Here is a 15,000-nt window from a genome sequence, read left to right as displayed (position 1 = left end):
CCTCTAAAATACTGAGTCCCTGTCTTCGTTTGTATTTATGGGTATATATCGAAGGGGTTAGACAACCCACAAAAACTTACTAGGTTGGTTGTTGTTGTTGGTTTTCTTTATGACGTAGATCAGTCTTCCATTGTTGATTCTTGTCCCGTGAAGGGACTCGAAAGATTGCCTATGTAAACATGTGTCCGCTGACCTTGGGGACGGAAACAATGTGTATGTGGGGGTAGAAGGGACGTGTAATGGGGACGGGGTTAAGAGCTGGGTGGGTGGAGGGGATTGTCTGCAAACAGGCTGTTGGTCGTAGGGGTTTCTGGCCCACTTAACACCCAACACCCTGTCCTGTATCTACGTCTGTCCTGCTTCTTCGTCATTCTGAAAACCCAACTGTCTGTTTCTTAGTGACTATGAACACCCAGTAGTCTATCCTGTTTCTTAGTGACTATGAACACCCAATAGTCTATCCTGTTTCTTAATGACTATGAACACCCAGTAGTCTATCCTGTTTCTTAGTGACTATGAACACCCAGTAGTCTATCCTGTTTCTTAATGACTATGAACACCCAATAGTCTATCCTGTTTCTTAATGACTATGAACACCCAATAGTCTATCCTGTTTCTTAGTGACTATGAACACCCAATAGTCTATCCTGTTTCTTAATGAATATGAACACCCAATAGTCTATCCTGTTTCTCAATGACTATGAACACCCAGTAGTCTATCCTGTTTCTCAATGACTATGAACACCCAGTAGTCTATCCTGTTTCTTAATGAACACCCAATAGTCTATCCTGTTTCTTAATGACTATGAACACCCAATAGTCTATCCTGTTTCTTAGTGACTATGAACACCCTGCAGTCTATCCTGTTTCTTAGTGACTATGAACACCTAATAGTCTATCCTGTTTCTTAATGACTATGAACACCCAATAGTCTATCCTGTTTCCTAGTGACGATGAACACCCAATAGTCTATCCTGTTTCTTAGTGACTATGAACACCCAATAGTCTATCCTGTTTCTTAGTGACTATGAACACCCAATAGTCTATCCTGTTTCTTAGTGACTATGAACACCCAATAGTCTATCCTGTTTCTTAGTGACTATGAACACCCTGCAGTCTATCCTGTTTCTTAGTGACTATGAACACCCAGTAGTCTATCCTGTTTCTTAATGACTATGAACACCCAATAGTCTATCCTGTTTCTTAGTGACTATGAACACCCTGTAGTCTATCCTGTTTCTTAGTGACTATGAACACCCAGTAGTCTATCCTGTTTCTTAGTGACTATGAACACCCAATAGTCTATCCTGTTTCTTAATGACTATGAACACCCAGTAGTCTATCCTGTTTCTTAATGACTCTGAACACTCAATAGTCTATCCTGTTTCTTAGTGACTATGAACACCCAATAGTCTATCCTGTTTCTTAGTGACTATGAACACCCTGTAGTCTATCCTGTTTCTTAATGACTATGGACACCCAGTAGTCTATCCTGTTTCTTAGTGACTATGAACACCCAGTAGTCTATCCCGTTTCTTAATGACTATGAACACCCAATAGTCTATCCTGTTTCTTAATGACTATGAACACCCTATAGTCTATCCTGTTTCTTAGTGACTATGAACACCCAATAGTCTATCCTGTTTCTTAGTGACTATGAACACCCTGCAGTCTATCCTGTTTCTTAGTGACTATGAACACTCAGTAGTCTATCCTGTTTCTTAATGACTATGAACACCCAATAGTCTATCCCGTTTCTTAATGACTATGAACACCCAGTAGTCTATCCTGTTTCTTAATGACTATGAACACCCAATAGTCTATCCTGTTTCTTAGTGACTATGAACACCCAATAGTCTATCCTGTTTCTTAATGACTCTGAACACCCAATAGTCTATCCTGTTTCTTAATGACTCTGAACACTCAATAGTCTATCCTGTTTCTTAGTGACTATGAACACCCAATAGTCTATCCTGTTTCTTAGTGACTATGAACACCCTGTAGTCTATCCTGTTTCTTAATGACTATGGACACCCAGTAGTCTATCCTGTTTCTTAGTGACTATGAACACCCAGTAGTCTATCCCGTTTCTTAATGACTATGAACACCCAATAGTCTATCCTGTTTCTTAATGACTATGAACACCCTATAGTCTATCCTGTTTCTTAGTGACTATGAACACCCAATAGTCTATCCTGTTTCTTAGTGACTATGAACACCCAATAGTCTATCCTGTTTCCTAATGACTATGAACACCCAATAGTCTATCCTGTTTCCTAGTGACGATGAACACCCAATAGTCTATCCTGTTTCTTAGTGACTATGAACACCCAATAGTCTATCCTGTTTCCTAGTGACTATGAACACCCAATAGTCTATCCTGTTTCCTAGTGACTATGAGCACCCAATAGTCTATCCTGTTTCTTAGTGACTATGAACACCCAATAGTCTATCCTGTTTCCTAGTGACTATGAACACCCAATAGTCTATCCTGTTTCTTAGTGACTATGAACACCCAATAGTCTATCCTGTTTCCTAGTGACTATGAACACCCAATAGTCTATCCTGTTTCCTAGTGACGATGAACACCCAATAGTCTATCCTGTTTCCTAGTGACGATGAACACCCAATAGTCTATCCTGTTTCTTAGTGACTATGAACACCCAGTAGTGTATCCTGTTTCTTAATGACTCTGAACACCCAGTAGTCTATCCTGTTTCTTAGTGACTCTGAACACCCAATAGTCTATCCTGTTTCTTAATGACTATGAACACCCTGTAGTCTATCCTGTTTCTTAATGACTATGGACACCCAGTAGTCTATCCTGTTTCTTAGTGACTATGAACACCCAGTAGTCTATCCCGTTTCTTAATGACTATGAACACCCAATAGTCTATCCTGTTTCTTAATGACTATGAACACCCTATAGTCTATCCTGTTTCTTAGTGACTATGAACACCCAATAGTCTATCCTGTTTCTTAGTGACTATGAACACCCAATAGTCTATCCTGTTTCCTAGTGACTATGAACACCCAATAGTCTATCCTGTTTCCTAGTGACGATGAACACCCAATAGTCTATCCTGTTTCTTAGTGACTATGAACACCCAATAGTCTATCCTGTTTCCTAGTGACTATGAACACCCAATAGTCTATCCTGTTTCCTAGTGACTATGAACACCCAATAGTCTATCCTGTTTCTTAGTGACTATGAACACCCAATAGTCTATCCTGTTTCCTAGTGACTATGAACACCCAATAGTCTATCCTGTTTCTTAGTGACTATGAACACCCAATAGTCTATCCTGTTTCCTAGTGACTATGAACACCCAATAGTCTATCCTGTTTCCTAGTGACGATGAACACCCAATAGTCTATCCTGTTTCCTAGTGACGATGAACACCCAATAGTCTATCCTGTTTCTTAGTGACTATGAACACCCAGTAGTCTATCCTGTTTCTTAATGACTCTGAACACCCAGTAGTCTATCCTGTTTCTTAATGACTCTGAACACCCAATAGTCTATCCTGTTTCTTAATGACTATGAACACCCAATAGTCTATCCTGTTTCTTAGTGACTATGAACACCCAATAGTCTATCCTGTTTCTTAGTGACTATGAACACCCTGTAGTCTATCCTGTTTCTTAGTGACTATGAACACCCAGTAGTCTATCCTGTTTCTTAATGACTCTGAACACCCAGTAGTCTATCCTGTTTCTTAGTGACTATGAACACCCAGTAGTCTATCCTGTTTCTTAGTGACTATGGACACCCAGTAGTCTATCCTCTTTCTTAGTGACTCTGAACACCCTGTAGTCTATCCGAACGGACTTGATATATATGAACACACACACACACACACACACACACACACACACACACACACACACACACACACACACACACACACACACACACACACACAGAGGATGATGACAAACTCGGACATTTCTCCAAGATGAATTTACAAAGAAAACTTGTTTTCTTTTTTAACATTTAATTGCAAGCCACCTACCTGTATAACCATCCAGTGACCCAACTAACCCACCCCCTCCCTCCGTCTGTTTCCCCGCCCACCCACCCGCCCCCGTTTAGGAAGAAGGTGGCAGAATGGTTAAGACGCTCATCTGTCAACTCTAAATCCGTGAGGGTCTGTGTTCGAGTCCCGCTGTCGCCCTTTCTCCCAAATCAAACTGAACGTCTAGACATTCGGATGAGACGATAAACCGAGGTCCCGTGTGCAGCACGCACTTGGCGCACTGAAAAGGAACCCACGGAGTGTTGTCCCCCTGGAAAAAAAAATATAGAAGAAAACCACTCTGATAGGTACATAAAGATATATATATATATATATATATGCACTCAAGGCCTGACTAAGCGGACTAAGGCATCTGTCTAGAGGAAGTGGTGTAGTGTATAATGGGTTTGTCCAAGCGCAGTTACGCCTCTTGAAAAAAACTGAATCTGAAAGCGCCCCCGCCCCCCCCCCCCCCCGTCCCCCCCCAGTCCCCCCCCTCCCCTCGGCCTCCCACACCCCACCCTACCTCACACCCCCTCACGCCACACATACACATCTCCCTCCCCCGCGCAGCCTACCAGAGAGCACGTGCACATGGGGTGACAGGGTATTGAACCTGTGTGGTGGATGGTACTGTGGCCGTAATAAATCACACATCCGTTTTGTGAGGGCTGACAGAACGAGGCAGCCGCAGGGGTGTGGAGTGGCGGAGCCCGCGGGATTTAAGGGAGGGAGAGAGAGATATCACTTCAGCGCCACTTGATGGCGTCAGTATAGAGGCGTACCGACCAGCGAAGTCATTTTCCGGTTTCTCGGGTACTCCTTCTTTTTTTTTTTTCTTACCCTCACTTACACCTACTCCTCCTCCTCCACCTCCACCCCAAGCCCTTTCTCCTAGCCAACCCCTGACCCCCCCCCCCACAGCCCCCACCGCCCCCACTCACCTCCGCACCCCCACCTATCTCTTTACCAAACAGTATCGCCTTGTCAGCTGTCTGTAGCAGACTATATCTCCAAAGCGACAGTCCTCTCTCTCTCTCTCTCTCTCTCTCTCTCTCTCTCTGGGTTTTGCCACCTTTTCAATCACGTCTGGCTTGTCTCACCTGTGTGTCCTCAGCTGTTAAGTAACCTCTTTCGGCTTCTACACACACACACACACACACACACACACACACACACACACACACACACAAACACACAACGACTACCACCACCACCACCCGACAACCCTTAGGAACACCCACCCCTACACACACACACACACACACACACACACACACACACACACGTGCACGCACGCACGCACACACACACGCACGCACGTACACACACACACACACACACACACACACACACACACACACATGCTGACTGACTGACTGAAACCATCTATTGTCAGATTAACTTTTTGTTGTACTGACATTTTAGCAACATTTGAATTAATATCACACACACACACACACACACACACACACACACACACACACACACGCACACACACACACACACACACACACACACACACGCACACACACGCACACACACACACACACACACACGCACGCACGCACGCACACACTTACACAGGCCAGTGTTATTAATCATCCAACAAAGATTGAACAGTAAGCACAGAGAGAGAGAGAGAGAGAGAGAGAGAATATCGGAACAAATTACTCTTTTCAAGAGAGAAAAAAAAAAGACCTTCTGAGCAACGTGCCACGTTGCAGACAAGAGGTACAGTCCCTCGCATTTATGTCTCTCCCCCCCACCCCCCGGTGACCCCACCGCCACCCCCACCCCCATGCCCCACTCCCATACCATGATAACATATACCCAGTTCACTGGCCAAACCCTGCCATGGCTGGTTTCGTGAAGCGAGGCACTAATGCCGATGGTAAATATGTCTACCTTCTGGCATTGTTGGGGTACAGCCCCTGTTTATATAACCTCGACCTCGACAGAAGGTTCTTGGGCTGAGCAAGTTCCTGGGCCGAGCAAGAGCTAAAGATCATTCAAATCGCATTGTGGTGAACAGACAACTACCTTCGAAAACCGAGTATGGCTGCCTACATGGCGGGATAAAAACGGTCATGCACGTAAAGGCCCACTCGTGTACAAACAAGTGGACCTCAGGAACCTCTCCTTTCAACTGTGAAGAGACGCAAGCTGATATGGTTTGGACACAACACACGACACACCAGCTTGTCCAAAACAATCATGCAAGGCACCATCGAGGACGGGAGAAGAAGAGGAAGACAGCGGAAGAACTGGCATGAGAACATCAAACAATGGACCGGACTCCACACACGTGAGCTGCTGCCAGCGGCTGCCGACAGAGACAGATGGAGAAGGGAGGTTGCGTCTGCGGTCCTCAGGCTTCCCCCAGTTATGGGCCTGAGGTGAGGTGAGGTGAGGAGGGAGTTGCAGCCCACGAACGAAGAAGAACAAGAGACAACTAGCCGGTGACGACGAACCCAATTAATTCTCTTTGCTCTCGTGATCACATCACTCGATTATTATGCAAATCTATGATATATGGCCGAAATCATGATGACATGTCGCCAGGTATGAATGAAACTGGTGAATGTCTTTTCTTGCTGTTTTCACTCTCATCTTAACTGGACACAAGCAAGCACGCACGCGCCCCCCCCCCCTCCCCCACAAACACAAACATACACACACACGCGCGCGCGCGCGCGCGCGCGCGCGCGAGAACACACACACACATTCACACACACCCACACCCACACCCCCCCACACACACGCACACACACGAGAAGGAGGAGGGGGTCTTTTTACCTCTGAAATCTGGACACTTTCAAAGCCCGGAATATGTGGAGAACTTCAGAAGAATCACTGAGATCAGAGACCAAAGTTGTGAATTCTATACACACTCATTGTGGACCAAAGACCGTAAATCTTTTGCACCCTTTGACTTGTCACAGTGGGTAAAGAAATCCTTGCCTGGATTGAACTTGAGACTGTTTCTGTCATCTGCTTTTTCTTTGCCTTTTTTCTTTGGTGTATTGTGTCCTATTTTTGTCCCATCTGATTTCACGGTCTGAAATTCTGATATGCGTATGGTTCCTATCCCACAGGACAATGTGTCACCACAGTGCAGCGCCACCCATTTTGTTGTTCCTTTTTTTTTCTTCCAGTCCACGTTTATGTTAAATCTTTCCATACGAACGGCGAAAGAGACGACGTTAACAGCGTTTCACCCCAATTACCATCATCAAAATATTGCAAGCGGAAGGCTCTTATACTGAAGACGTGAATGTTGACAAAGAATACCACAATTCTATCGACGGAAGCTAAAGGTTGGGTCATTCAGACACCCACTGGACATCCGAGGGGTCTGTGTAGAGGAGAAGAGAGGACTGGCCGTACTGAGTGAGTTAAATCTTTCCTATCATAGTGGATTTTATCGCGGTGTTTTATATAATCGTGATGATGGTGATGGTAATGATGATGATGATGATGATGATGATGGCGGTAGTGGTGCTGGTGGTAATGATAATGATAACAGTGGCAATGATGATGATGATGATGATGACGACGGACGACGGCAATAATGACGGTGACGACGACGCTGAAGATGATGATAACGATGCTGTTTGACGTTTATTAATGTTACAATTGTCGCGGTTTGCGCGAATCACAAATTTTGCTGTTGTTCTTGCTGCTGCTCCTGTTGCTGTTTTCATTGTTGTTGTTGTTGTTGTTGTTGTTGTTGCTGATGTTTTCCTTGCTGTTGGTGATGGTGATACTGTTGCTGTTGTTGTTGTTGTTGTTGTTGCTGATGTTTTCCTTGCTGTTGGTGATGGTGACACTGTTGCTGTTGCTGTTGTTGTTGTTGTTGTTGTTGTTGTTGTTGTTGCTGATGTTTTCCTTGCTGTTGGTGATGGTGACACTGTTGCTGTTGCTGTTGTTGTTGTTGTTGTTGTTGTTGTTGTTGTTGCTGATGTTTTCCTTGCTGTTGGTGATGGTGACACTGTTGCTGTTGCTGTTGTTGTTGTTGTTGTTGTTGTTGTTGTTGTTGCTGATGTTTTCCTTGCTGTTGGTGATGGTGACACTGTTGCTGTTGCTGTTGTTGTTGTTGTTGTTGTTGTTGTTGTTGTTGCTGATGTTTTCCTTGCTGTTGGTGATGGTGACACTGTTGCTGTTGCTGTTGTTGTTGTTGTTGTTGTTGTTGTTGTTGTTGCTGATGTTTTCCTTGCTGTTGGTGATGGTGATACTGTTGCTGTTGTTGTTGCTAATGCTCACCTTTTCCCTCAGCAATAAGTTCAATTGCGGCAGGTCCACTTCCTTTGCGTTAGCTGTGCTTGACTATGTGTGTATACATATGTATGTGTACATAACTACATGCATGTATATGAATGTGTATTGTGTGTGCGTGTGTTTATGTAAGTTTGTGCCTGCCTATGTGTGCGTATGTGTTAGGGTAGCTGTTAGATACACATGTATGTTAAAACGTATGTATGCTGTGTGTGTGTGTGTGTGTGTGTGTGTGTGTGTGTGTGTGTGTGTGTGTGTGTGTGTGTGTGTGTGTGTGTAGTCACATTTCGGTGTGTGTATGTAATAATATTTTATGTTAACAAAAGCGTTTTTGTAAAGCACCCAGAGTAGATTTCTGGATAGTGTGCTATATAAGTATCCATTATTATTATTATTATCATTAATGCTATTGTTGTATGTATGGTTGTAATCTTACCTTGGTAGCCTTTTCACTAAGTGTATGGTCTGTCTGGCTAGGTGTAACTTGATCTCATTTGATGAATGATATGACGGGCGCCATAGCCGAATGGCTAAAGCGTTGGACTTTCGATCTGAGGGTCCCGGGTTCGAATCACGGTGACGGCGCCTGGTGGGTAAAGGGTGGAGATTTTTACGATCTCCCAGGTCAACATATGTGCAGACCTGCCAGTGCCTGAACCCCCTTCGTGTGTATACGCAAGCAGAAGATCAAATACGCACGTTAAAGATCCTGTAATCCATGTCAGCGTTCGGTGGGTTATGGAAACAAGAACATACCCAGCATGCACACTCCCGAAAACGTAGTATGGCTGCCTACATGGCGGGGTTAAAAACGGTCATACACGTAAAAAGCCCACTCGCGTATATACGAGTGAACGTGGGAGTTGAAGCCCACGAACGCAGAAGAAGAAGATGAATGATAAAATAAATAAGTAAGTAAATAAAAAATAAAAATAAAAGTCCTGACTCATAATTTCCCCAATGCCAGTCCTACTCCCCACGCAACTACAGGCCCGACGAACAATCAGTTTGTTTGTTCACTGCACCAGTGTAGTACAGGAAGTGACGAGAAGGAAAGAGAAACAAATAACTACAGTTTGTAGTAACAGCAAGACGAAGATGTCATTCCACAATAAACAATTTTTCACTGATACGGAAAGACCTCAACAGGAAAATCACATTTTTCTATGCACATCGTTGATTGTGTGGATTCAACGGATTCGTCTTGAACAATGTTTAGAATTGTAGGGCTCACTTGCTTTTACTTCATTTGTACAGTATGAGATTTCTAATCTGAATTTTGTTAGTCTGTTCGTCGCATATTTTCTATGTACAGACATGCAATTGGGGACACACACACACACACACACACACACACACACACACACACACACACACACACACAAAACAAAAACAAAACAAAAAAACAACAACAAAAAAACAACAACAACAACAAAACAAAAACAACAACCAAAAAACAAAACAAACAAACAAAACACACACACACACACACACACACACACACACACACACACAAATCACACACATTTACTCACTCACACATTAATCGCTGTGACGTCATTTCCGACAATTCAAAACATGCAGGGCAGCTAATGAATGACATATCGTTTCCGGCCAATGCATTGGACTCTGTACTCTCAAGAACGTGTGAAACACACACACACACACACACACACACACACACACACACACACACACACACACACACACACAACCACCACCACCACCACCACTATCAGCACCACCACCTCACCACACCAAGTGCCGACAAGTTGACAACCACAAAAGTAAATATGTATTATATGTGTTCTTCTGCCGTTATTTTTATTTTTATTTTTTTATGACATTTTGTTTTTGCTTGACGACTTAGGGAGTGGAGGTTTCTTCGGGGGAAAAAACAGCCCGAATTTCACACCGAGAAATCTGCTGTGTCAAGAAAGTAATACAACACAATGCAGGACAGCACAGTGTGATGCGATGTGATGCGATACAATACAATACAATACAATGCAATACAATACAATACAATACAATGCAATATTATGCTGTGCGAAGCGATGCGATGCGATAAGAAACAACACAACACAACGCAACGCAACACAGCGCAACACAGCACAATACAATATGATGCGATACAACACAACACAACGCAACACAACACAACACAATATGATGTGATACAACACAACGCAGCACAACACAATATGATGTGATACAACACAACACAGCACAATACAATATGATGTGATACAACACAACACAGCACAATACAATATGATGTGATACAACACAACACAGCACAATACAATATGATGTGATACAACACAACACAGCACAATACAATATGATGCGATACAACACAACACAACGCAACGCAGCACAACACAATATGATGTGATACAACACAACACAGCACAATACAATATGATGTGATACAACACAACGCAGCACAACACAACCCAACACAACAGAATATGATGTGATACAACACAACGCAACACAACACAATATGATGTGATACAACACAACGCAACACAACACAATATGATGTGATACAACACAACACAACACAACGCAGCACAACACAATATGATGTGATACAACACAACGCAACACAACACAACCCAACACAACAGAATATGATGTGATACAACACAACGCAACACAATATAATGCGATACAACACAACGCAACACAACACAACGCAACGCAATATAATGCGATACAACACAACGCAACACAATATGATGCGATCCAACACAACACAACACAACCCAATCCAACCCAACCCAACCCAACCCAACCCAACCCAACCCAACACAACCCAACCCAACCCAACCCAACCCAACCCAACACAACCCAACCCAACCCAACCCAACCCAACCGAACACAACACAACACAACACAACCCAACCCAACACAACCCAACACAACCCAACCCAACCCAACCCAACACAACCCAACCCAACCCAACCCAACACAACCCAACACAACCCAACCCAACACAACCCAACACAACCCGTCCGAACACAACCCAACACAACGCAACACAAACCCCACGACGATAAACAATCATCACAACCACATCACCACCACCACCACCACCATGACAAGCACCCACTACCACTACCACCACCACTTACTGGCGCCACTCCATGCCGGCTCTCTTGACAATGGTGTATGCCCCCTCCAGCAGGAAGGGCAGGATGGCAGTGGCCAGCAGCCAGTAGTCCTGGGACCAGGAGGCAGTCACCCTCCACACCACCAGCACAAAGTGAAGGCACAAGAACCAGCGCACGACGAAAGCCTTCACTCGGTTGAACGCCGCCATCTTGCTTGGTTGCTTGCTTGCTTGGCTGGTTGGTTGGTTGATGGGGTGGTGGGTGGTTGGTTGGTGGGGGTGGGGAGGGGGGGGGTGGGGGGGGGGGGGCTTTGTTTAGTTGGTGGGGTAGTTGCTGGGGTGCGGGTGGCATGGTTGGTAGGCAGCAGATAAGAAGTGAAGATCTTTGGTTTGTAGAGAATCAAGTGATTCTTTTAGCTTTCAGATCTTTTTTCTTTCTTTTTTCTTTGTTTGTTTGTTTGTTTGGTGGTTGGTTGGTGGGGTGGTTTAGTTGGTGGGGTGGTTGCTGGGGTGGGGTGGATGGTTGGTAGGCAGCAGAGAAGAAGTGAAGATCTTTGGTTGTAGAGAACAAGTGATCTTTTAGCTTTCAGATCTTTTCTCTTTTTTTGTTTGTTTGTTGTTTTTGGTTGTAGTAGAGATAAGGGATCTTTGCAATGGAGACAAATAATCTTTTATGTCTTTTTTTAAGGCCTAAAATTTTGACACTTCGTTAATCTTGTTGTTTTGGTTGAAGTAGAGACAAGGGATCTTTGCAATGGAAACAAAAAAGGATCTTTTAAAATTTCTTCTTTTTTTTTTTCAAAGGCCTAAACGTATTCTTTTTAATTTGCATTCAATCCCTAACCCGATATGTTTGTCCTCTTTCATTACTGGTAACGAAGCCACCAACTAGTAAGGTCTATGGTAAATGTTGTTTGAAAAACAAAACTGTGGTAACTGTTGTTGTTGTTGTTGTTGCTGTTTTAAGGCAACAATGGTTAACGGTAGTTTGTGAATACTTCTGTTACACGCACATGGAATTATTATCAGGGGAAGAGCTAATTCTTAACACCGTTGAAGGTGAAAACTGTTTGTCTTGATCCTGGTGATGTAGACTTTGTGTCCTTCTGAAACAGCCCGAATCAGATAACACATGATATAGGCTTAAAATGATATTTCTAAAACAAAGTAATTCAAAACCATGAAAAGCTACCGAAAACGCCCCCCCCCCCCACACACACACACCTCTCTCACACACACACACATATACAGAAACACGCGCGCGCACGCACACAAATACACACACACACATGAAACAAAAACATGTTTGCCTTAGCATAATATACATACATAATGTATCACATACAAGCATATAGAAACCCAAAAGAGCAAAATAGTGTATTCATGCAAGCCACACAATATTTCTCCAGTCGATGCGATAATAAGCAAAACGCATGACGAAATATCTACCATCGGGACGCCACTAAGGTCACGGATGGAGATCAAGTCATATCAAAATCCATTTCATATACAGAGAAGTACACATTAGTTGCAAAAAAAAAAAAAAAAAAAAAAAAAAAAAAAGTTTCGCGGCCATGGTCACTTCGTAGTGTGTGTGTGTGTGTGTGTGTGTGTGTGTGCGTGTGTATGTGCACTGGCAGCATAAGTTTGTAGAGGGGTGTGCATGTGCGCGTGCGTGTCTGTAAGTGAGCTTTACATTTGAACGTTTGTTGCACACAGTTCTGTTCTTCAAGCTAATTTTTGTGTGTGTGTGTGTGTGCTGAATTTCGCATTGTAGATCGTGATAATCTTTCCTCTGTTACTGTGACCTTTCATGTTTGTTGCATGTCTGACCAAAGACAATCTCATAGTTTAAAGTGGACGAAACAGACGCATTGTTATCATTCTGAATTAAGAAACCCGTGTAGCGCAAAAAACTGCTGTAGCTTGTTTGATCTTGATGTTTAAAAGAAAGCCGAAACAGTCAATAGTATCCAGAAATGGGCGCGACAAATGATAGTAAATTGATAGTAAAAACAAATATACTCGCAGTATTAAAAAAAAAATGCAGCAACCCGAAGTTCATACAGAGAAATCTTTGTGACGACAATGCAATACAATACAATACAATACAATATAATGACAATACAATTACAATACAACACAACCAAGTATCCGCAGGTACAGATAAACGTTTCCAATGTGACCTTGACCTTCAGACAGATTAGACGGACAGAAAAACAACAACAAATAAGAATAAAAACAACAACAACAAAAAAAAGGGACACTACTTCTCCAATCTAAGACTTCCCAAGCATTGAAGTTCGTTTCATGTGTGCTGAAGTCGTATTTATTGCGCTCCTGAACGTATTCTTTCGTGTTATATCCCTTTCTGTCCACGACGCAAAGTGTAAATGTTGACGCGCTGGAGAGAGAGAGAAGGGGGAAGAAGACGGAAAGAGAGAGAGAGGGGGGGGGAGAGGGAGACAGGGAGAGGGTGGAGACAGAGAGAAGGGGAAAGAGAGGGGGGAGAGAGAGAGGGGGGGAGAGAGAGGGAGAGAGAGAGAGAGGGGGGGGAGAGACAGAGGGGGGAGGGAGAGAGAGGGAGGGAGAGAAAGGAGGAGAGAGAGGGAGAGAGAGAGAGACAGAGGGAGAGAGAGACAGAGGGAGAGAGAGAGGGGGAGAAAGAGGGGGGAGGGAGAGACAGGGAGGGAGAGAGGGAGAGAGAGGGGGAGAGAGAGAGGGAGGGGGGAGAGAGAGAGGGGGGATAGAGAGAGAGAGAGCGGGAGAGAGATAGAGAGAGAAACAGAGACAGAGAGACAGAGAGAGAGGCGACCGCTGTTACAAAAGGAAATCAAAAGACCATGAATAAGGAACCCACTCCCACGGTGTTTCCCTCCATTCACTGGACATCTGATCAACTAACTTTCTGTGTGTGTGAAAGGACAGTGAGGGGATTGCGAGCGGAAAGACGCAACAAACAACCCATCCTAGCTCTCTCTCTCTCTCTCTCTCTCTCTCGCACACACACACACACACACACACACACACGCACGCACGCACGCACACATCATCAATTACAGTTACACGCACACACACAACCATAATTACAACCACACACACACACACACACACACACACACACACACACACAGCAGCGGGAGGAAAAACACACTTATCCAGCCAGTGGAAAGGAATTCGGTTTTTTTTGAGACGTCAAAAATGGTTCAGTTTGTCGGTGAGATTTACAACACAACACAACACAGCACAGCACAGCACAGCACAGCACAGCACAGCACAGCACAACACAACACAACACAGCACAGCACAGCACAGCACAGCACAGCACAACACAGCACAGCACAGCACAGCACAGCACAGCACAGCACAGCACAACACAGCACAGCACAGCACAGCACAACACAGCACAGCACAACACAGCACAACACAGCACAGCACAACACAACACAGCACAGCACAGCACAGCACAACACAGCACAGCACAACACAACACAACACAGCACAACACAGCACAGCACAACACAACACAACACAACACAACACAGCACAACACAGCACAACACAGCACAGCACAACACAACA

General features: G+C 44.2%; 1 protein-coding gene across 1 annotated transcript in view; it reads right to left on the bottom strand.

The window, feature by feature from the left end:
• LOC143292400 (transmembrane protein 26-like) overlaps nt 1-11,666 on the bottom strand; it is a 17,274-nt gene extending 5,608 nt beyond the window's left edge. The window contains exon 1 of the mRNA XM_076602638.1: nt 11,441-11,666. Within this exon, the coding sequence (XP_076458753.1) occupies nt 11,441-11,628 (188 nt within the window). The 5' untranslated portion in view covers nt 11,629-11,666. The remainder of the gene's footprint in view (nt 1-11,440) is intronic.
• Between the last annotated feature and the right edge of the window lie 3,334 nt (nt 11,667-15,000).

Source organism: Babylonia areolata, chromosome 1 (assembly GCF_041734735.1).
Source record: "Babylonia areolata isolate BAREFJ2019XMU chromosome 1, ASM4173473v1, whole genome shotgun sequence".
Classification (NCBI taxonomy): domain Eukaryota; kingdom Metazoa; phylum Mollusca; class Gastropoda; order Neogastropoda; family Buccinidae; genus Babylonia; species Babylonia areolata.
The sequence above is the reverse complement of the archived record's forward strand: the minus strand, read 5'-3'. Positions and strand labels throughout refer to the sequence as shown.